This window comes from Megachile rotundata, chromosome 8 (genome assembly GCF_050947335.1).
Source record: "Megachile rotundata isolate GNS110a chromosome 8, iyMegRotu1, whole genome shotgun sequence".
NCBI classification, from domain to species: domain Eukaryota; kingdom Metazoa; phylum Arthropoda; class Insecta; order Hymenoptera; family Megachilidae; genus Megachile; species Megachile rotundata.
In genome coordinates this window covers 15,761,427-15,785,687 of record NC_134990.1, presented here as the reverse complement: position 1 = coordinate 15,785,687, position 24,261 = coordinate 15,761,427, and the positions used below count along the sequence as shown (strand labels likewise).

At 38.1% G+C, this 24,261-nt stretch overlaps 1 protein-coding gene and 1 long non-coding RNA gene across 21 annotated transcripts; both read left to right on the top strand.

Annotated features, from left to right (window-relative positions):
- Nucleotides 1-319: 319 nt before the first annotated feature.
- Nucleotides 320-24,261, top strand: chb (CLIP-associating protein). Of its 15 annotated transcripts, none has more exons than XM_076534138.1 (27): nt 320-964; nt 8,222-8,327; nt 8,719-8,890; nt 8,948-9,124; nt 9,351-9,427; nt 15,767-15,798; nt 15,876-15,960; nt 16,617-16,694; nt 17,259-17,416; nt 17,492-17,728; nt 17,818-18,071; nt 18,160-18,344; nt 18,491-18,616; nt 18,745-18,855; nt 18,936-19,031; nt 19,128-19,308; nt 19,382-19,616; nt 20,395-20,460; nt 20,649-20,980; nt 21,070-21,373; nt 21,450-21,613; nt 21,707-21,857; nt 21,951-22,083; nt 22,154-22,313; nt 22,393-22,609; nt 22,679-22,885; nt 22,957-24,261. In XM_076534138.1, exons 1-27 carry the CDS (start codon nt 776-778, stop codon nt 23,158-23,160), a joined length of 4,437 nt encoding a protein of 1,478 aa, XP_076390253.1. In that variant the 5' UTR covers nt 320-775; the 3' UTR covers nt 23,161-24,261. The 15 variants fall into 15 exon arrangements, with proteins under 15 accessions (XP_076390253.1, XP_076390254.1, XP_076390252.1 ...); XM_076534139.1 differs by having other exon boundaries at nt 15,876-15,966; nt 21,719-21,857; XM_076534137.1 differs by having other exon boundaries at nt 15,876-15,966.
- LOC143264946 (uncharacterized) lies at nt 980-5,354 on the top strand. Of its 6 annotated transcripts, none has more exons than XR_013038925.1 (4): nt 980-2,181; nt 2,319-2,499; nt 2,616-3,163; nt 3,243-5,354. It is a non-coding gene; the product is annotated as an uncharacterized LOC143264946 (long non-coding RNA). The 6 variants fall into 6 exon arrangements; XR_013038924.1 differs by having other exon boundaries at nt 980-2,499; nt 2,616-2,733; nt 2,822-3,163; XR_013038926.1 differs by having other exon boundaries at nt 980-2,499; nt 3,243-3,603; nt 3,675-5,354.

The following is a 24,261-nucleotide window of genomic DNA, read 5'->3' as shown; positions in this document are numbered from 1 at the left end:
ACGTATAAATTCATTGAAATATTTGTAAATTTAAGTTAAAAATAATACTTTAAATTCAAAGATCGTTATAAATCTGTGTTAATGAAAAATAGCCGAAGACAAATCACAACAGTTATAAATAAGAAGCACGTATAAAAAATATCTGTAAAGTAATTATTAGTTGAAGATTGTAATTGGAATGTACTCACGACTATTTCGAACGACGATAACGCAAAAAGAACTAAAAAATATTTGAAATAGTTTCGCTGGATGCAACTGACGAACAAAATCGTTGTTTAACGTGTCGTCCGCACGAACTAACTGTCGCTGTAGTCATACGAGAGAAACAGAGACAGATGATTGAGAAATCAAAATGGCGTCGTATGCACGATAATTTTCGTTAGTGTTCGTTATTTTTCGTGCGTAATAGAAATAAAATGCAAACGGTGGTTTCTGTTTAATCGTTCGACGTTTGACAAACTGTTGCGTACAAAATCGTGAAAAAATCGTCGCTTGTTCGAGATCGATACATCGAAATACCTATCGCGACAGCGGTCGCGAATTAAGCAGGGAATCGTACTGTTTTGCGTATGGCTTTTAAACCGCACGGACAATTTTGCTTGGCCGATAATCGAGTACTTGGTGAGAAACGTCATTGGCATGACGAAAGACGCGAGTTTGGTTTTCGTGCATCGTGAAACTTTTACGAGCTATGTGCTTTGACGTGCACGAGTGAAATCTAGTTTGGTTCAGAGACTCCTCGCGAAGGTGTGGAGACGACGTGCGTTTAGCCACCATGGCGGTGAATCCGCGTGATATGGACGGTTTTATGCCGCTCCTGTCAACGATGGACATCAAGAAGAAATTAAATGTTGGTAGTTTATTATTAAATTATTTGGGCGACACCACCAAGAGTATCGAGTGTCAAGACATTGGACAGTTCATCGATAACATCATACCATGGCTCAGCAACGGGAATCCCAAGGTAACGCTTCTCCGCCTAATTTCTTTTTCAAATTTTATACATTGTTCTATGTCTCTCGCACCAATAAAGCATACTCGTACTCTTTAGACTTTCCCGTTTAGTCGATTCGTCAAAGAAAGTATTCTACTCTCTTGTACTTTTTCTGTATTTACAGCATATATCAATCTTGTTTTCTTCTCTGTCAAATGATAATTCTTATGCTTTCAAGAAATGTTTATCGCTTTCACTTATTTGTGATGATTGCTTACTGTTGTTATGTAAACAAGATCAAGCAAATGAACATTCTTATTTGCCAATGATTATAAAACCATCAAGTAAATCGCGTTCAACTAATATATGCAAATAAAGTAACAAAACCGTTTAAAGAATTACTGAAACAACAACGGGGTGTGCCGGGTGACAAACCGACGATCAGATTGCGGCGCGTACGAGCAGAGGTGCTCATTTATCGAATATCACTATTCGTATACGTCAGAATATTAATTGACAAACAACGTGTAAACGATTCGTAGAATACATGCAACCATACCTGTAACGTTATGATCGTTGTAATCAATGCAGTCATCATTTGGAATACTCTAAAAAAATGCATTTGTATACGTTTCCTTTTCGTCGACCTATACATCTACTGCTTGCGCGAGTCGTGTCTGCGTACACTCGAAACTTTCTACGCTCGATACACGCGAACGATATTTCTCGCGACAAAGATGCGATTGATTTGTACACTGAATTTCAATTCATTGTATTTACGAATAGAGAAAAGAGACGTTTCAAACGAAAATCTTACGAAAGATTGTTCGTGCAATCTTTTAGTTACTCGATATGTTGAAATATCGAATAACTTCGACTTACGAAATGTATTCGATTTTCGATCTTCGAGAATCACTTTCGATCTCACGAATAGAATGAACTCGAACAACTGTAATTATTTTAGAGTGCATAGACTTTGAGTTGCCTTGTTTATAAACAAAAATGCTATAAAAATCATTTGTTTAAACTAATTTCATCTAGTCGTCTGATGAGTCAGCTGAAAATCGATAGCACGACCTTAGGTTTTAATAACGTTCCTCGCGTGACTGTGTTGCAAGGAGTTATTTCCAATTAGAATAATCGTTAGTCCACATCCATGTGCTCTAAATGAAAACGATCATTTACAACGAATCTGTTGGTCTTCGCCAGATGAAGGTACGACAAAACTCTGGCTCGATTTATCTCGTGTACGTATAAGGGAAAAAAACTTTCACACCATGTACGTAACGTGTCCTTTGCCATAGCATGTCACGGTGTGTATGTCGCTGAAAGATTCGCGGTTACTTCGAGCCATTAAGTTCAGTTAAATGCTCTCCGGTTATAGATGAAGGAACGTTCGATGTATCAAGAGGAAATTATTACTGTATATATTAAACCGAAATATTCACGAAGTTTCACGAGATTGAAGGATGTAAGGCTGATTATATTTTATGGTAACCTAAATTTCCCACAGGATTATGGGACAGTATTATCCATATTAAAATGTTTAGATGTTAATGGGACAGGTACGGTCGGACATTTTGTTTTGTATACACATGTAAATTATACGATGTATTCGAAATGCATATCGGTGAAATATTTTGATCCAAATAATTAACTACATTAAAAATTCTGGTTTTAGGATTGGTATGGATGATTTTGGATGCAGTAAATGCCTGAATGAGCGTGGTGTAGTAAATCGCAGATACAAGACGCACGTGTGACGTTCGGAACTGGGTACAAGATGTAGGAGTTTAAAAGTTTGTCCTAGATCTATGAAAATCTTTTTCTATTTACGTTCAAGTTTCAAACGAAGCAAAAATGTTTTACAATGGTTTCCTTTGAAAGGAAACAAAGGCACGTTGTCTTGGAAGCGTTGGTCAAAAGTTTTATTTCCATTCTGTAAATGGAAACCGACGCAGGATGACGTCACGCTACGTGAACACTGAAAAATTGACACTAGCCAAAATTCACCGGTCAATAAAGACTTGCGTCATGTTTCTCGAGCCGCATAAGAAGCAGATAGAAAATTAGACCCTCCATACTGATAAACGAGTAACACTTGACCAAGTCGAAGTTCACGGTTGAAATTCAGTTTCTTCCATAATGCACGAGTCCCCCTTGTGCCACACGCATTTCCTTGTGTTATCCGCGTGTACGAATACTCGCACGAAACAAGCATATTTAAACGTAGGTTTGTTCACTCCTATATTTAGAGTTGCTTTTCATTGTTGCACGGTTTCCACGAAACTTTTCTTTTATCTTGCAGGTATTTTGTTGGAGAACTTTTACGTAAATCGATTCTTTGAAAGACTGCGTACGAAAACATTAGGGTACGTTGAAAAATCAACGCGAGATATTTTAAAATTTCGTGCAACCTTGCTTCTGAATTCAAGATATCTCACGAACCGTTTTAATGTCGGTTATTTTTTTAATTCAGCGTTGATAAACGTCTTGAAGGTAAAATCCAAAGCATAAGGTATTCGTGTATCATTATCTAGAGCCACTTGTTGCTGTAAGCTCGTTATGAGTCCAAAAATGTCCGTAACACGCGAGAAACCGTTTCGTCAGTGAAAAGGGAAATGAATTCGTGTTGTACGAGTAAACACAGTCGCGTGTTCAAATAGAATGTTCGATACAATTCTGTCTAATTGTACGTGAAGTTTGTAAAAAATGAATACAAGAAGATTCTGGTTTTTAGGTATTTGCAAGAGCTTTTGTGAGACTTATCTAGGCTGGGTTAACGAAGATGGGATCGTTAAGGCTGCTGATTGCAGTTTTTAATTTTCGTCAACCTCGGTATTGTCGCAGTTTTGGCAAGAAGCCTACCCAGCGGCTACGTGATGAGCCTCTCTATTTCGCCAGGACAACCCTATCGATTTTCACCAAACTTTTCTTATACTGCGGTACAGGACTCTTACTCCCGCTTATCACGTTTCTCAATTAAATTCGTTAGAATTCGAATTAGAGTCACGTTCGTGTCGCAATTTCTTAGCGTTAACCTTTACAAAGCATTCATATCTCAGCTTCCTTTATTTACCGTATTATTACAACAGAATATTTACCCCCGATAAACACGGTTGCTCAAGAACTCGTGAGACAAGTATTTAAAATAAGATCTAAGGTTCTCTACGATAGAATCAAAATTCATAAAGGCTTTAGGTCAAGTCTGGGTCAAGTCGTATTTCGATAAAATCTAAGGCGGCGGTCTAGGTCACCGAAACGAGCATAATAAAATTTCAAACTTAATGGAGCGTTCCTAGAATAAACGAGCAAAGGTAGAATATTCGCTCGAGGTTTCCGCGTCACTCGATTCGGAGCAATTGGATCACAATACGTCTCGTTATGGAAGATCTTAGCTGCACCATTTTTGCAAGGTATCGGTGCATCGTAACGATGTCAAGGACATAGGACAACGTAAACTGCATCTCTCTCTTTCTACCCGCCGTCATTTTCTTCTCTTTTCTCTGCCTCGAACGTTTCCTTTTTCGAATTTAAAGTATGACATCACCCTCACCTCGATGCTTTTTGCACGTATCACGCTAGTAAACTCGTACTTCGTTACTTGCATAACGTGTTGCTAATATATCACTTGAAAAGGTGCTGCACTTCGCGTTTTATTCATACATAATCTTTCACTCTTTAGTTTATATATGGTTCTAAAATTCGGTTAGGACTTCTTCGCAATAGTAGGGAGTTTTATCAGATATTAATAGCACTGCTATACGAAAAATTTTCACAATGTTCACATTCAGATCTTCACACTGTTAAAAGATTTTATCGATGAAAACAGTTTTTCATTTTAAAGCTCTACCTTCACGTTCGATAACTCGCGGGGGATGTTAAAAGTTCCGATAAATATGTTCGATAGTGTAAAGTTCAAAGCGGTCGAATTATCCGCTTTATGTCGGTTGTTATTTCATAAATTATTAATAGCTTCCAAGTGACCATTATGTGTCTATCTGGAGCACTGACATATCAGCGAAAATGAAACGTATCTCGTAAGCAATAAATTTCTGTCGATGATGGGTAAAATGGGATAATTTGAGAACTAATAAAAGCAATCAGCACGCTTTTTTGTAGCGATGCTCGTTTATGATCGTTTATCTGCATCGGGTAATAACAGAGAAGAGGATAATTGTAGGTGTAAAACAGAAACGTCAAATGAAATGTTCATTTTACACGAAGCTTTACGCGGATTCTTTAAAGTATCTACACGACTATCCGATTAGCCCTTTGATCGGTATTTATTAAATCGACACTTGATACGGGTTACATAATTGACGCATTGCGGTTTATCTCGTTTTTCTGATAATCGATACGTATTAAATCAACGTCCGTTTAGATCATCTGAAACAATTAAGCAAATCAGTACTTATCGATCGTGACTTTTGCTCCATAGGTGACTTTTCGCGGATAACCTGACCTAAAAACCGCATTGTACGATTGACAGTTGCGCAAACAGCGATGAAAATAATTCGAGACAAATCGAGATCGTGCAAACATGAAAAGTTTCCGTAAACTCAAGCTATCTTCATTTTCCTGGACCATCAAAATTTCTTCGCGAATGGCTCTGCAAGGAGGGCCACCTCCCACGTGGTCTCAACACTTTTAATGGAACCTGTTCTCCTAAGTTTGACAAGGAAGGTCAGACAACTCGCCTACGCAATGTGCGTACTTCGAACGGTCTTTGAAGCGCATTTAGTACCATCTATTGTTATCTCTTGTTCACGATCGAATCGAATTAGAAGAGGTCGCGTCGTTAAAGTCAGCGGTCTCGTGTGGGACAGCAGATTCTACAGATAAAGTTCAAGGTGCGTCAAGTACACACTCAACTTTTCATGATTCGACGCTTTTTTCCTCTTCGTTAATTATCCAGACAACAAGTAGTCTTATAGGAGGGATACCTTTTTGGAAACTGCTTTTCTGTACAAACAGAGGATTTACTTTATAATTTTTCAGAGTTGGCCAAGTCATCAAAGTTATCAAAGTTTAATAACAACTGAGGCTCAGTCAGAAGGGGTAGTTTTTTGGAGACTGCTGTTCTTGTATAAAGAAATGATTTGCTTTATAATTTTTCAGAGTTGGTCAAGTCATCAAAGTTATCAAAGTTTAACAACAACTGAGGCTGAGTCAGAAGGGGTAGTTTCTTGGAGACTGCTGTTCTTATACAAAGAAAGGATTTGCTTTATAATTTTTCAAAGTTGGCCAAGTCAAAGTTATCAAAGTCCAATGACAACTTAGGCTGAGTTAGAAGGTGTAGTTTTTTGGAGACTGCTGTTCTTATATAAAGAAATGATTTGCTTTATAATTTTTCAGAATTGATCAAGTCATCAAAGTTATCAAAGTTTAACAACAACTGAGGCTGAGTCAGAAGGGGTAGTTTCTTGGAGACTGCTGTTCTTATACAAAGAAAGGATTTGCTTTATCATAATGTTCCAAAACTGTTCAAGTCAATGTTATCAAAGTCTAACAACAACCCAGGTTGTGTCAGAAGGTGTAGTTTTTTGAAGCCTGCAGTTCTTATACAAAGAAAGGATTTGCTTTATTATAATGTTCCAAAACTGTCCAAGTCAATGTTATAAAAGTCTAACAACAACTTAGGTTGTGTCAGAAGGTGTAGTTCTTTGAAGCCTGCAGTTCCTATACAAAGAAAGGATTTGCTTTATCATAATGTTCAAAAACTGTCCAAGTCAGTGGCTCCATATGGAAATTTGTGTGTCATTGGCAGTAAGATCGAAATCTCTCGTTATTTTGCCAGGCCGTTGATTAGAACGCGTGCTAATTATATGGGAGTTAAGGCAGAAAGAGAAATGAAAAGCCTCGGTGCTGAGCAATGATGTCACAGCCAGACGACAGCCCTGAGAGAACGTTTACCCCGCCGCATCTAAAATAGGTTTACGCGTCTATGTATAGCGCTTCGTTAAATGTATTTAAACTGTCGCAAAGTAATGGACGATTTTGCAGACAGTGACATTGGGTTTAACTCGAGACAGCTTCGATTTGTATCGATAATTGCGATCGAAGAAAGAATAATCTCGAGAATATTTTATTTTATCCCTTGTTAGCGTGGATAGACAGGTCGACAAGGTTTACTTCGAGGGGTTGAGCCACGATAAATACACTTGCACTTTCTATATTGATCTGCTCGTCCTCCCGGGGGAACAGTTCGTTCACCCTCGAATCACAGGCTCTTTCAACATTCGCTTTAAAGAAATAACGTTTATTTTAAACTCTTAAGCTTTATATTCTTTGCAAAAATGATGAAAGCCAAAAGGGTCTGTTTGTGATTCGAACTTTAAAGCTGTTAACGCGCAGTAGAAATAGCCATGACAGCATCCGATAACGTGGATTATAACGTTGACTAGCGATTAAAAATGAATAGAAAATTTTTATTAAATGAAGGATGTCGAGCATTAATTTCATGTATCGTTGCATGACCGAAGAAACAATTGTACAATGAATGAAGGATGTCGAGGATTAATTTCATGTATCGTTGCATGACTGAAGAAACAATTGTACACATGTTAAGATTGAATGAAACAGTGTACTGGAATGATAATTAATAGCGTAGATACGTTACCGAGTTTCATTCCACACCGCAATCATTAAAAGGTTCTTATTGATTTCGCGTGTAACCACGAGACCGGAATACGCGTAATTCGCGCAGACTTCGCGATTATGCTTTGATGAAAGCCGGAGAGAGAAAAATACAGCCAGGTAATGATTACGAGTGAGGGTTCATGAACCTAAGTATAATTACGAGCAAGAGGGAAAGTGCGAGGGGTCTACGATTTTTCAACCAGGTAGTCGGGGAGTTAATCTTGCTCGGATCAATATACCGTGGACCTCGAACATAAACAAGAAGCAACATCTTTGCGGAGAATTTTTATTTTCCTAAGATCACTTCTCATGATCAGAACATTTTCACATTGAAACACACGAGCTAACTTTCCTGAAGTATATTGGAATCGAAGATAATTTCGCATAATTAATACACGCGAGATTCGATGTATTCGCTGAATTTGCTATTTTTCCGTGTATGCGAGGCTAATTAACGATTTGATCGCTGAAGTGGCGTATAAAGCGTCTTTCTATGTTCAGCAAATTAGCCGGCGAACCTCGATCGCCTTGGTAGGTCGGCTAGAAAGCCGTGGAAGATTTAGAACGAAGCGTAAACGAAAGAGGACAATCATTTTGCTATAATGGTCGATATGCCGTGAATTTAAATGACTTTTGTTGTTACAGGTTGTCCAGAATGGTTTGGAAGTCCTTACGTTCCTTGCGGATCGAATGGGTCACGACTTCAAGCCTTATATCTCCACCGTTATTCAGCCAGCGATAGACAGATTAGGTGTGTCTTTAAATTCGAATTTGATAAAGTGCCATATCGCAGCACCTTTCATACTAAATGAAGCAAGTAACTGGACCAGAGAGATAATAGAACTCTTAACGTACTCAAACGTCTATAAATATCATCGACTTTGCGTAATATAGTTCGGTATTATACTGTTTCGTTAATTATAAACTCTGATCTCGTTAAATCGCATTTGTTAGCGAACGTCGAGCTCCTGATAAAATAAGCACGAAAGTTCAACCGCTTATTATAAGATGAGATATCATGACGCATAGATAAATATACTCCGAACCGGTCTTTGGAGCGTTGCTTGTTTCTCACCGATCTACTTTGTTGTACTAAGCCGGCGTTAAGAATCATAATCACAATATCGTGTCTTTTCTCACAGGTGACAGCAAAGACGCCACGCGAGGAAAAGCGCAGTTGTTATTGCTTAAGATAATGGAGAAAGGATGCATGACTCCTCAGCAACTTTTGGACAGACTGCGACCAGCCTTCAACCACAAGAACGCCAAATTACGGGAAGAGGCATTGATTCTCTTAACGACGACGTTAAACGAGTAAGTGACGAATACGTAATTTGTCAAGCGTGAACTTTATCGATAAATCATTTTCAGACACGGAGCCGACGAGATGATGCTGTCCGGAGTAATTCCAAGCATCGTAAAACTGTTATCGGACCCATCCGAAAAAGTACGAGAAACGGCTTTAAACACGTTGGCGGATATCTACAGACACGTCGGGGAAAGATTACGCGTCGATTTGCAGAGAAAGCACAACGTACCGCACGCGAAGTAAGTGAAAAAGCGAAATCGTATGTTGGCGAGTAGCCCGTATAAATTAAGCGAGATAACAGCTTTTTTCGATCGCCTTGTTGCTAACGGTTGTGACATGAAGTACCACACGTTGACAATAACCAACACTTAGTCACAGAATAATACTAACTTAGTCACACAAGAATACTAACAGCTTGGTAATTTCTCGAATCTTTTTATAATCGTGCGTTGTCTCCTGTTGCAGGTTGTTGTTGTTGATAGAGAAATTCGATCAGATGAAAGCTGCAGGTGATCTGTTACCCCTGGCAATGTCCTCGGACGGTGAGTATCCATGGAATTTCATTCTCTGCGGGTATTCGTTAAATTAAGTCAGGAGAGATACGTAAAAAGTGTCTCGTGTGTCACCTTCATTATGTTATTCAACTTACGAGTTGTATCGTGCTGCCATCCCGCAGCCACGAATGCTATCGCATAGCGAATACATTCGCATTCGAGAAGAGCCTATCGTCTCTCCTCTTTTGCCTCTCTCTCGGTCCGTTCACGTTACCGGTAACGCGCAATGAATATTTAGCAAGGACCGCTTGTTCTGCAACGTGATAAGAATATTTACTCGAAGCAGCACGATAAAACACGGCCAATTTGAATTTAATTATATCGCGATGGCACGTTTTCGGCTCAATTTCTGATCGTTCGTATCAGATCGTAGATTTCTTTTTTCGCGAGTAACTGCTGCTCGTTTCTCGAGATTGATTTCCCTTACGAGTTTGGATGTAAGAGAAGAAACAATCGAGACAGCAGATTTATGGTCAACGATGTAATTGGCAAAAGAAACCTTTCTGTAAAGACCGTAACGCGTTATTAAGTTATAAATGAGCGAAATAAACGATTTAGCTTGAAGAACACAAGAAGAAAACCTCGGCCAGAAAGTCGAGGTGTCATTTCCGAGGGAACACAGTGCTCGCTAATTCGCGTTATCTATTCTATGATATTACATAATACTACTATACATCGATAGCTACGGTGTACTATGCAATATCGACGGTGTATTGTTTCAAAAGGCTGTCTGTAATTCATACCAGACTAAAGCCGTCCTGCTTCAAACGAGCGGCCTTGTAACGATGTAATACTACTGTCAGGGTATTCGAATTTCGATTGCAAATATTACGTGTCGGCAACATAATATAACCGAATACTTAACATATTCCAAATCTAACAAGAAAAAGCTGCAACTCTACGCCGGTGGAAGAAGTCCAAGTAAACCGAGATTTTCCGATGACTCACCTACATTCCATTGTATAATCAATCTTTGAACGTTACAAAAAAAAGGATGCCGATATCTCTTATATAATGATCAGAGAACAAGACGATTTTCATGATCCTTTATTTTGTTGTAGACAATCCAGCCTTTGGAAATTTCTGCGATTACTTTCTTAGCAAAACCAAGTATTTTCTCGTTAGACAACGTTTCGGAACTAGTAATTCGTTTTGCAGGTATGATCATTTTCGTATTGTTTAAAAAGTGTCGTCTGAAGTGAAAGTATATTCGCAACGATACCTAATGTCCTAGTATGCGAAAAATCCGGTAGTCCATGAAAAAAAATAATACGGCTCGATGGCCGCAACCTTTTCTATTCCGCGTATCAAATTAGCAAGCGACGAGACGTCCGTGTTGAAGACAAGAATATATTTCTTCTCCAGCTGGTCACGATTAGGTCATACATGGGCTTGGCAAGAGAATTACGGTTCTTCGCTTGATTTCAGATATATTAATAGAACGCCAAATTGCCATGAAGAATTAATCCGCATCCTTCCTATGTTTCTCTCTACTGTAAGCTTATTTTGATAAGTGCCAAGGTTTCCGAGCTTTCTGTTGACCTTGATAGTTTCTACCTTTATGCAAGCTTTCTATTTTTGTAGAAAATTAGTAGTCTGTCCGTGTCTCAGCACCTTTCCACGTTGCAAAATAGTTTTTAGCTCTTCTCATTTTTCTCCGATCTACGGAATTTACATTCAACCTATTCAAGTTAGCGACGCGAGTTTCTTTGTACCGTGTCATGTGACATGAAAAGGTTAAACGCTGCACATAGGAAAAATTTGCATAAGTCTCGTTTTCGCCGTCTCTCTCTCGTTTCCCTGTGACCTGGCATAGAGATTGTGTGTTAGGTTGAATCGCAATTATACTGCGATTTCTCTGCCGTGCAAAGTCGTTGCACGATACTAGGACAATAGACTTTTTTCCATCTCCGAGTGTCAGATCGATTTTATCGACGAACAGTTACCTCCGAAGAATGACAGATATTTCAACGACGGTTTCTCGATAAACGATTATTACTACCCGTATCGTTCGACTGGTCGATCGAAATTAGCACCCACACCGCTCGAAGTCGGCTTCTTATTGCGCGACCTTACCCTGAGGACAGAGAGACGCGTGTATACACGTGCAGGAGAAGTGAAAGGTAGGGTGGTAACGCAGATTTATCTTCAGCGTGCACTGGCGTGTGTGCACGATCAGATATTAAAGCGTGGAATAGCTCACGGATGCCCTTTTTATCCGACCGACTCTCGCTGACATTCTCCACGTTGCGACCGTTTCGCGTTTTAGTATCGACAGAAAAGCTAGGCAACATCGAAAGTAAAAGTACACGTGCGTACACGCTTTCTGATAGGTGTACGAATCTTTCAGAGCATTGTTCAATGAAAAATTGACAAATTAATAGGGTAATTATTGCCTTCATCCGAGACTTACTGCAACGATAACAGTAAGGGTGATAAAGACTTTTCTTCTTGTGTAAGAGTAATCTTGTAACGCACGAACGAATGATTAATTTTTTCGACCTCGAGTACCCCAAATAATAAGATTTTCACCTCCTTAAGAGCTTTCTATTTCCCTGAGTGATAACTTGTACCTTTCCAAATTACAAACTTTCTTCTTTTGTAAGCGGAGTAGTTTGGAACCCTTCCAAATTGAAGTTTGTAGTTTCGCAAGCTTTCCACTTCAGTAGTTGAAGTTACAAGCGTCTTATAAATTTCTACCTTCCGACCAATTGTCAGATGTAAGATACCTCGTATATAAATTAGGAAAAATGAATTTTTTTTCTGAAATCAGCTTTCTTCGATGGGAAATCGGAAGCGACGTATCTCCTTGATCGTTAAGAACAATAAATAACGTTACTTTCACCGATGAACGACAGTCGCTGCGTACGATATCTAAAGAAATCACCGTGACTGCATCTCGTTTTCTATCCATAATTTATTCCGCGCTCGATCCATACTGAATTTCTAAGAAGCTCCGGAGCTTCGTTGAAAGAAAAGACACGACCTACACGCTTCGCGTTAATTATGGAGCTGTAATTACCGGTATGGATATAAATCCGTAACTCCCGGGGAAAAACGAGCGGATCGTATTGTACACAAAAGAGAAAAAGTTCTTTTGACCTAGAAAATTATCTGGTGCACCGTAAGACACCCTGTAAGCTTCGGTGTCGCGTGTTTACAACGTATAAATCAATGTAAGTACGCAAACCGGATAATTTAAAAGGTTGTCTCTTCCAAACGCAAAATGAAGATTGAGCAGACGTTAATTGCATCTTTGACGTACAATTTGGAACATGCAATTACGGTGTCGCGTACTCACGGTCCAGTTTTATTTCTTTATCGAAAACATTATCGTTAGTGGGAAGCATTCTTGTTTCTTATCTTGTCCGTAAAAGTCTTGACGTTATTGCACGTATCGTATTTCGATTAAACATTGTAATTACAACGATTCACTTTACTTCGTATCCCGTGGCTGACATCGAATTTAATCATATTCTGACGTGCACACGTACTCTGATCGCGTTAATTATGCATCGACTGAATCTTTCCTTGCAGCAGGTGGTGACGATCGAGCTATCTTTTATGCAGAAATCTCCGCGTTTATCTCTCTTTTCTTTTCGTAATATGTGTTACGGGCGTGTCTTGTTCTTCTCGTTTCGGACGATATTAATCTTCGTTACTCTCTCCTCGTTTCGACGCTCTCCACCCGCGGGAGAAGAAACAAAACCGCCGCAAATTGAATGAAACAACCATTAATCCATTATTCTCGTTTTGCACCTGAACGACAATTTGTCGACGCTTTCGCAACCGGGTCAATTCTTTTTTCGTTCTCCCATTGAAACGCATTCAATTACGTCGTTCATTTCGTGTTTAAACAATGCGATCTTAATTTATCAAGACTGGGGGTCGATAAATGAACCGCTTCATTAATATTGATTTCATTCATATTTCGAATTGTACCGCGTTAGTACCCCTCATGGCGGGAGATTTAAAATACCTTCCCAATTTTAAACAAAAGAAGAAGGGATCAATTTCTGCCTAATCTGTAGCACGTAATCCGTATTTTAACGCGTGTGTGTCCCTCGGTTTGGTCCCCCATGAGGGGCACAGATAGGGGAAGGTGTTCGTCCCCCTCTTTCCCCCTATCGGTCTTAACTCGGGAGTCACGCGGTAAGCAGCAGCGCTTACCGGGAGTTCGTAAACGAGTCGCCATTTAGCAACGTGAGAGACGCTTGTCTCTTTGAAGCTAGACGTTTTAATCGTCGGATTGAACGTATCCAGAATCGTGACGGACTACTCGGTGATCTTGATCGTGTTTCTTTTTTTTCTGTGTCACGGGCCGAACACGATCGGGAGTGACGCGTTCTAAACGATACGTGTTGCTACTGCCGTTCACGGACAATGGGCAAGGACGATCGTTTCAGTTTCTTGCGTCGCGTTTGTTTACCTGATCAACAGACAGACAAATGCCGCGGTTGCATCGAAATACGTCGAAGTTACCACCATACCTCGTCCACGTATCCGCTTCGATGATTAGTTCGCTTCTGGAAGCGTGCTGTTGCATTAGTTGCATCGTTCGAACGTTCGATGGATAACGGCGCGAACGGTTCGCGAAAAGTTATCGCAAGTGTTTTTGCAGTATTCCGATATATTTAAAGGAAGTTCTTGTATTTATTAAGAGACAGAAGCAAGAATTTAACGTGAAGAATTTAAAAAAAGAGTAGGAAGCTATTGTGTCTTGCAAAACGGTCATCGTGACTGACGTTTCTCGGTATCGAGGAAAGAACGCGAGGCGATTTGTTCCGGCTTTAAACGCAGCCGTGTAAATCCGTTGCATCGATTTGTTTCAACCGAGAGGAACGCGCGAATTGGCGGTAAAAAGATAACTGAATCGAAGCGTCGCATTATTACGGGAAACGAATACGACATTCAATTTTATCAACGGCAGTTCTGTCAGAAAAATTATACCGCGATCGATCGAGTTTCGTATTTTAAACTCGACGAAAACACGATGATCGCTTCTTTGAATTATTAATGTACTTTCTCGGCACGCATAAAGAACGAACAATTTCACTTTCGTACGAATTCGACGATTTTTCTCGCCGAACGTGAATTTGTATCGCGTGAAAGGTAATTCTTTGCAGCAGATAAACCGAAGATCCTGTACACGTTATTCATTATCAACGATAATAAAATACACATAGATGCTCGTGCTTGTACACGTGTGTACCGATGGATTACGCGTTCTTGCCACAGACCGTGTTTATGACGCAATGATCCTTGTACGCGCAATTCATATTTTTCAAATGCCGATTGTTTCATTGTATCTTGCGGAAAAAGTTCTTACGTGAAACGGAAACACGCTGATCAGCGTTGGGGGGTGAATCTTAACCAACCTAACGTAACGAGGATGCGACGCGTGCTATCTGTAACGTGAGAAAATAACTCTCTCGTGTCTCATTGCCGCCGTTATTACGAACAATATCACGAATGCAAATCTAGGTTCCTCGTCTTAGCGCGTTGAACTCCCGTTTGGTTCCGTAGGATTAGATTTATAGTGGGAGAGTTAATGTGTTTCCTTAATTATCGTTTCCCTCGCTTTGCAATCTTGCGTAACGGACAATGATTAAGCAGTGAATGAAAAATTGGCGGTAATAATTATGAAGTACAACTTAGACGTCACTAACGTCTTTATGGTTCTTTAATTGTCACCTCGCGTTACCTATTGTACGTCGAACGAACGTTTCTCTTCAGTTTTCTTTGTTTGGCAATAAAGAAAAACTGTTAGAAAAGGACGAAACAGGTTTCACATGTATGTTTACTCTCTGTTTGTATCATTTTAATTAGAAGGCAATTCATTCCTAAGAATGCAAGAACGATGAAGACTTTCAGTGATGTATGATGTTATCTTGAACAGTGTTATCTGCTTTGGGCTTGAGAATCGTGTTATTCAGTGATTTTGCCTTGTGAAGCAACATTTTGTATACAATGAATGATGCTGGGGTGCTATTACCTAGCAGTCATCGCTGCTTACATAGAGGATTAAAAAAATATCCTAGTATTGATCAGAAATTATGGGATTCAAGTAGTAGGTGGATCCTTCAATGGGATAATATTGTGAAGCACCCAGGTGCTAGGGCAAGAGGATGCTGTTGTGATATTCATAAACCACCATGGTTGTATCCAGGCTTAGGTACTTAATTTGGAAAAGATAAACCTTTGAATAAAATATGTTACGATTCAATTTGGTAGAATGTACTAAATGAATACATTAATTCTTTAGCAAAATATATGTCCTTTTAGAATATGTATAAGATAACATTAAACTTTTTTTTATTTTTTCAGTTGGAAAAGGTGCAGATGAGACAGATAGAGCTGTAAGTTTTGCATAACAGTATATTTTAAATATTGCCTACATCTTTGAATTTAAATTAATACTGATTGAATATTTTAGATTAAGTCTGCTCCTGTGAAAAGGTCATGTGCTACTGTAAAAAGAGCACAATTTGGTCCTGCAAAAGCTCCATCTTCTGCTTTAGGTATAAGTGAGTTTTGAATAAATTTAATATTTGTAATTTTGGTATAAGTCAATAACACCCAAGTATATTATACAAATTATTATTTTTTAATTTTGAGCATGATAGATAGCAAATTAAATGAAACAGGTGTATTCAGAAATAATGTTTAATACATAGTTTTATAATTTTTCTTAGAAATAGACTGTTATCATATTTGTAAACCTGATATATTAGAGTATTTTAAAAATACACTTGTTCAGAAACTTGTAGAGAGATTAGAACCAAAATCAATATTATATAAACATACTTCAAGATTTTTATTTAATTCTTATAATTTTTAACAATCTATTTAATTAATCTTTTGTTAATAAATTTTTGATCACTTTGTCTGTTATGTTGTAAGCTCTCTATGTGCTATAATTAAGTGTTTTATATCTAAAATAAGTGTTCTATTACACATAAGTGTTGGGTATCTCAAGATTAACAGCGTGGAAGCACATGTTCCTCCTGCAACCAGTGCACAGGTGTGAAGCGTGCTAATAACTCTTGCTTTCTCCTTGCTGTGGCTCAACATTTTACTTAATATTAATAATGTTTTCCCAATTTGTAACACTAAAATGTCGATAAACTGTTGACGTTTTGGTGACAAGAATGCTAATTATTCGCTTGCATGACAGCTCAGCCTGGTAATACACCTTCCACGGTTCCAAGGGCATCCACCGTCAAAAGAAACGTGTCGGTAAAATCGACGTCAGGTATCTAAAACTCCATTGGCATTTACTATATTTGTATTATATCATGATGGTTCGTACGTTAAGCGATGCGCTGTTTAGTTAAGAAGACTTTTATTTTGGTATTATTTTTTCCTTATCTTTTCTTATAGAGATCCATCATGATATCGATACAAAAAACAAGAAACTTTGAAATTGTATCAAATTAATATTCACCTTGTACCGTTCATATCTCGATTCAAGACCCTTGCATAATTTTGCTTTGTCTATGTTTATTTGCACTTAACACAAACGTGAAATTCTATAGAATGCTTATATGTCTGTAATCTTCAATTGCACTGCTTTTGTTATGTCACCTTCATTCCATAATACTGCAAGGTAAAGAATGTTTTATATCGAAAGGTATCGTATAAGAAACGATGTTTTAATCACTTATACAAGCAACTAATTTGAAGACAAGTACTTAAATTTTTTAAATATATCGAACTATTGTGTAAGCAATACAGATGACATTATCTCATGATAGGTAGTATTGAAGGCATATTAATTTACATTGATATAAATGTATAATTTAATTAATATATTTAGGTCAGGCTGGAGCAGTCGACGAGGAAACTTTTCATACAGCGTTCGAAGATGTTCCACCTGTAAACTTATTTTCGGCTAAAGATTTGGAAGAACAAATGAAAGCTATCAAAGACAATGTTGGCGATGACAAGAAAGATTGGAAACAAAGGACAGAAAACGTATGTGTTTGGGAACGTACAACGCATTTCAATTTAAGTTGGCAATACGTGTAATAAATTTAAATTATCTTACAGATGAAAAAATTAAGAGCTATTGTTAAAGCAGGCGGTACAAACTATGAGAACTTTCTAGAGCATTTAAAAAGTATGCAGAGAGCATTTGAAGTAGCTTGTACCGACCTTAGATCGCAAGTTGTAAGAGAAGCGTGTATTACTTTAGCATTTCTTAGTCAGGAACTAAAAAACAAATTCGCTAGTTTCGGAGAGGCAGTTCTACTCACACTGATGAACCTCATACAAAATAGTGCCAAGGTAAAAGTTGTGATGAACTGGTGTTAATCCAGGTGAACAGGAAACATAATAACACGCGAATACTTACATCTATAATGTTTCACATTCAGGTCGTGGCAACAGCTGGAGCTGTAGCTGTGAGGTTTATTCTTCAAAATACACATTGCAGTCGGTTCGTGCCAATTATCACATCATGTTTAAGTAACAAAAGTAAAGACATACGTCGAGCATCGTGCGAGTATCTGAATTTAATTTTACAAACGTGGCCTACTCAAATATTGCAGAAGCACGTAACGATATTACAGGACACGATTAAAAAGGGTATAGCAGACTCGGATTCGGAAGCAAGAGCCTTTGCTAGAAAGTACGTATCTTTGGTATTTTTAATAAATACATATTTTATCCTTGGAAAAAAGTAGTAGTCAAACATTGTATATTTGAAACATTTTCAGGTCATATTGGGCATATAAAGATCATTTTCCAGAACAAGCAGAAGCATTACTCAACAGTCTTGATACTGCATATAAACGCTCGTTGATGTCTCTTAGCAACAGTGGTAGTATTAGCAGTTTAAATGTAGTCACAAGATCGGCGAGTGTCAGCCCCAGAACATCCAGACCAGTAATGAGCGCCACAGGTACATCCTACTTTTATGTAATTATAACAATTTCGAATAAACGCCAGTCTAGCAGAAGCATAAATAATAGAAGAATTCCGTATAAAATATTTGTCACTCTTTTTTCATGCTGCTTTGTGACTCTCCTTTACATTAAACGTATGAAGGTAGTACGGAAAATTTGCATCAAACTTCGGGTCAACCACATGGCCCTCTCAGACGTACTCCGTCCTTACCACGGTCTTATCGTCAGTCTGGTATTCCGGTTCTGCAAAGACCCACTGATAATCATTGTAATTCATACATTGTTGTTTGATGCTTTAAGAAAAATCACCGCGATGTAGATCATGCACTAGTATATTTTATATATACGATGACGTCTTCGATAACTTCAATACTAACTTTCAAAACTTTTCTACAGATCGTGGAACTCCAGGTGTCAGGTCTACTAGCGCGATAGACCTGCAAGCCGCACAAAGAGCTAAGGCTAGAATGATGTACGCGAATATGAGCAGACAAAAAGCGTCTCTTCGTAAGTGACAATCAATTAAATTTTTATCGCGGTTGTTAGTACCAGTTCTAAAAAATGATATGTGTCGTTTTTTCATTTAGCGCGTCCCAGTAAATCGCCAGATACCACCGCTGTTGCTAGCCCAGAAAGAACAGCCAGAACAAGAACAAGAGTGTCCGGAGTGTCGCAATCTCAGCGTAAGTGAAGCAAACATAAGTAATTCTTGGACTTTCTTTAAGGAAACATGACATGTTAGAAAAGATTTAATTTCGTTTTCGTGTTATATACCACAGCTAGCAGTAGATCAGGATCACCGTCGTCAAGGTTAAGTTACGCAACGTACAATCGCGAAGGAGAATCGTTAATCGCAAGACCTAGACGGTTATCTGGGCATGGAATCAGAAGTACTGGTAACAGTCGTGAACCCAGCCCGCAAAGATTCGGAATGGACAGAAGTTTTGCAAGCAAAATACGGTATGACACTTGCCTTGACATTTCACTTAGATTTCAGTTCTTGATTAAAAACGTGGTACTTTTTGATATCTAGCGGAAGGAGTTTGCACATGTCTCCTACGGATAGGCCGCAGTCTAGACCGGTTATGGCGCAAAAGATGTTACAACAATCGCGCGAAGCAGAGTCGGCGTTAGCGGATGCGCTCACTTTTGAAAGTATTGATAACTATACAAGAACACCAAGAGGAAAGGGTGATCACAGCGACGACAGTGAAACCAGTAGTATATGTTCAGAACGAAGCATGGACAGCTTCAGACGACCAAACGATGTAAGCAAATAGGATATTGCAAACTTTTTATAAGAAAGCAGAGCAGTAATATGTAATTTTGCTACAAGATCAGTAGAAGAGTAAAGTAATAAAATAATATTTTATAACACATTCATGATCCAGTAATATTCTTATTCGTTTTTCGAGTTTATCTCGTTTTGCATTTACATTTAATTCGTAATAAGAAATTTTGTAGGTGCAATTGATTATAAGCGTAATCGAGCATAAAATGAAATTACGAAAGAAACACTAGTTTCATTGTACATCTTACAAGTATCATTAGCGTTACATACATACAGTTCGATACAATTGCTATACCATTGTGCTTTTTTATTATATATTCACTTGGTTTAGTATTGCTTTTTCTTTTTTAGTTTAATGAAAATAAGTGCCTGCAATAGTATATTTATTTAAGGATTTTCTATTGTTGTGCTATTTAAACATGCTTTAAACATCCATGTTAACGTGTCAAATTCATCGAAATCGTGCTACACGCTCGTGTGTAAACATAGTATGAGAAAGAAACCTCAGAGCAGTGTTTTTCCCTGTTACATTCATTCGTCTATATTCGTAAAATTACTTTACGTTTGAATTTAAATGAGGAGTAGAGTTAGATAGAAGGCTTAAGAAAACAGTGCTTTAAGCATTTTAAGACAATGTAGATAACGCATGTGTGGTTTTATCTTTTGATTTTTGTTGCGGCGTATTTGTTTGGTTTGGACTAACGCGATGCGCCGTTCTGTTCTCCATATCTGTCCATCGTCCATCTACCCATTAGTCGTTCTCATGGAGTGGATCTCAACAAAGATTGTACCGTGATATATGGGATCAGTCTATCCCAAAGGTTTGTTAAATTTAATATTGATTTCCATGTAATGCATACAAATGTGTCTAATACTTTATACTATACTCTTCTGCCAGAAATGAAAAAAAGGAATGCAATACAAATTTATTTCCTTTGATGTATTTACAAGATATTTTTTGTGCCCTTGATATCCATATTGTTATGAAAAATTGCTTTCTACTTTGCAGGATATTAAGGAAATTATAGAAAATTGTGCACATAAACATTGGGGAGATAGAAAGGAGGGTTTGGTAGGATTGCAACATTTTCTATCAAATGGAAATACGCTTACAGCTACGGAATTGCGTAAAGTGACGGATATTTTTACAAAAATGTTTATGGATTCTCATACTAAGGTCTTTAGTTTATTTTTGGATACATTGAATGAATTGGTAGCTACTCATAGCGAAGATCTCGGTGATTGGCTTTATGTGTTGTGTGCAAGACTCTTGAATAAATTAGGTACTGATCTGCTCGCATCGATACAAGCAAAAATTCATAAAACGCTTGATGTTGTCAGGTAAAAGCAAACACGTGAATGTCCAAGTATATGCGAATTGATGTCTATGTTCTGTCGAGCTATCCTTTGAATCTACATTCTTCTTACAGAGAATGTTTCCCTGGAGAGCAACTTCTACCCGCTGTTATGAGGTTTTTGACGGATCCAACGCAAACACCAAATTCTCGCGTAAAAATAGCCACGCTTACGTTTATCACTCAAATCGCGGAAACAGCAGAACCTTCTGCGTTGACTAATTCAGCAGGTACAGCGTTGGCAAGGTTACTTGATTGGTCAAATGACGTTAAAAGTCAGGATGTTAGGAGACATGCTCAAAACGCTGTCATATCATTGTATAATTTAAATCCTCCAAAAGTGACCATGATATTAGCTGAATTACCAAAGTTTTATCAAGTAAGACTATAGATTCAATATTAATTTACAAAGAAAATTGATCTTATGTCGAATGATGTTAACTTGATTATCGTAGGAAGCGGCATTGCCACTAGTACAGAATCATTTAAGAAAGTCGTCTGGGTCTAGCAATCCAGCGTCGCCAGGCACGCCGCCTCCCAGAGCACAGAGTTCACCAGCCCGTACGAAGGCTAAAGGTGATATCGATAATGCGGATGAAAATTTAGAAGAAGTTTACAAGTAAGTTTCCTGATATATCATTAGTGTAAAGAAGTAGTATTAAAGAAGTAGTAGTATTAGTGCAAGAAGTTCTTAGTCATTTCAATTTTGAAGTACTTCTTACAGATCGTTAAGGCGCACGACAGCAGAGATTCAGAATTATGGATTTGAACGTTTAGAAAGAGCAACCACTAGTAAAGATAGCGGCATTAGTAATATGGCTGACGTAGAAGAGAAAATGGAAGGGTTAACGTTGTGTAATTCGGTAATTAAATGGATGATATAATTCTTGTTTATACGATATGCTCACGTACTGTTTTAGAATGCGATAATACGTGCTATGTTTCATCGTTATCAGGGTCGATCTTCCTCGGTGTCTTCGCCTACTCAGAGAGGACGATCTGTTACGAATATTACGGTAAATGGTTCGAGCGATACAATCGCAGGTGATCTTATTCTTCCTCAAGAAAATAATGGTTATAAAACACATGGTACGATTACCCTCATACACGAATAACAGAAAAATGTTGTTTATACAATGATTTAACTTCTTCGTTTTAGGATCATCGCCTGATTCAATAAAGAGACCAGAAATTTTAGACAATATGATTAAAACGTTACAGTCAAAAATGACGCAAACCGAAGAAAAAGTAACAGCTCTGCAAGAGTTTCAATTATATGTTCGAGAAGGAGATGGCTTATATATCAAACAAAATTTTAAGTAACTATCGTATTATTCAGTAGCCATTAAGTGATAATATTTTTAACAATATTTTTAATTACACGTATTTACTTCTTAGAAAACTGCTCAAAACATTATTAGATAGTTTGACCAACGATAGCAAGAAAATGCAAGTAGAAGTTCTTCAAACGTTAATCGACATGCTAAAGTGTCCAGAACTTGTAGACAGTTTTTCTGTTTATCCTGAACTACTCGTTCTGAAAGTAATTAACGCGTACAAGTTGGACGATCAAAAGCAGGATTCTTCTTCCAGTAGTAGTAACTCGAGGTCTCCAGTAAGTGATGCAAATTTTGTAAATACACGATTAGTGTGTAATTAGGGGATAATACTTTCCTGTGAATAGGTTCTTTGGATGGCAGAAAAGTGCGCCGCAACGATAGCTATGGTTCTAAAACCAGAACAAGTTATTCATCTGGTATCGACTATAATAACCACGGAACCATATCCATTGAATATGGGGGCAATAAAAATGCTTCACAAAGTTGTAGAACATTGGGGTCGCGATGCTATAGAACCTCATTTATCGAAAGTAATGCCTGGACTCATAAAGGTAAGCACAAAACACTTTCTATAGATGCTTGCACTTGGCTGCATAGGATGTTAATAATTTTGTTTAATTAGGCTTACGACGATACTGAGAGTGCAGTACGTAAAAGTGCCGTTTTCTGCATGGTAGCGATACACTTAGCAGTCGGCGAAGAGGTATTGAAACCGCACCTCATTTGTTTGTACACCAGCAAACTGAAGCTTCTGAATATTTATATACAACGCGCGCAACAGACAAACAGTCAGCCAGCGAGTCCACGTAGCAATAGCAAAAATTAACTAACATCAAATTCCGCGACGCTTAGGATCGCGATACTTAAAAGATTTGCTCGTCTGGGTGCACGGCATGAACGAATGCTGGTTAGCTTCCTCAGTAAGTCCAATCCGTGACGACTATCAAGCAGTAAATTATAAAAGTTGAACGTTTCAATACTGAGATAGACTGATCTGTATGATTTCACGACAAGTTGTATGTATGTGTGTGCGTGTGCGTGTGTGTACGGTACGTACGCGCAGTACGTGCTTGCGGTACGTGCGTGCATGTTGCAGAATGCGAGAGAGAACGAAAGACATGAACTCCTGACAGTGATGTTGCACGGAAACAGGTAGTGTGGAAAGTTACTTATGCATAATATGTTTTGTTTGCCAAAAATTTATACCTGTTACTGAATAAGAGTTCCACACATTTTTTAGCGCCGATTAATCAAATTGCTTTAGATATAAGACTCTTTCCATTCGAGGTTCGTGTATTTTTTATCGATACGTTACAGTGTAATGTTAAGTTGCAACAGTGTATCTTGTGAAAAAAAAAGTTAAGAAAAAAAAGAAAAAGGAAATATTTCATTCTTCCGTTTATCATATAAAGCTCGCGAAAACCAGTGTCGTGCCTCTCTTGTCCGTTTTGTGATTTTATATATTTTCAATTTTGTTCGCTACTCGTTAAGATATATATTGTACATATTTAGGTATTTCAGTGTATTGTTACGAATCTGTTAGTTGATCACAATGCTTCTCTAAAGGAATGTGATTCTCAATAAATAAATAGTTAATACACTTGGAGCGAAAGTTCGAGAAGATGGGTGCGACATCACTGCCGAGAGAATCATACCTTATAAGCATAAATAATGTACGTAATGCCGATCGTATATCGGCGTCAAACAGAGAAACATTGTACGAAGTACGTTATACGCTTGTTCATCGATTCGTAAACATTGATGATAGCGTTGCACGTGGCAGTAGGTTGCTATGCACATTACAGTGAATAAGTAAACGAAAGAAGTTCTAATAGAGAGATATCCGATGTGACGACGAGCGGTATGCCTAGTATATCTGCTCTGTACTACGATCAGTGAGAATGATAATAAATTTCACGGAGAAATA

Coding starts and splice junctions, on each gene's coding strand:
- chb (XM_076534137.1), top strand. CDS start 776: ATGGCGGTGAATCCGCGTGATATGGACGGTTTTATGCCGCTCCTGTCA. Junction 19,617..20,394: donor GCTTCAGACGACCAAACGAT/GTAAGCAAATAG, acceptor TCTACCCATTAG/TCGTTCTCATGGAGTGGATC. Junction 21,614..21,706: donor AATTTAGAAGAAGTTTACAA/GTAAGTTTCCTG, acceptor TCAATTTTGAAG/TACTTCTTACAGATCGTTAA.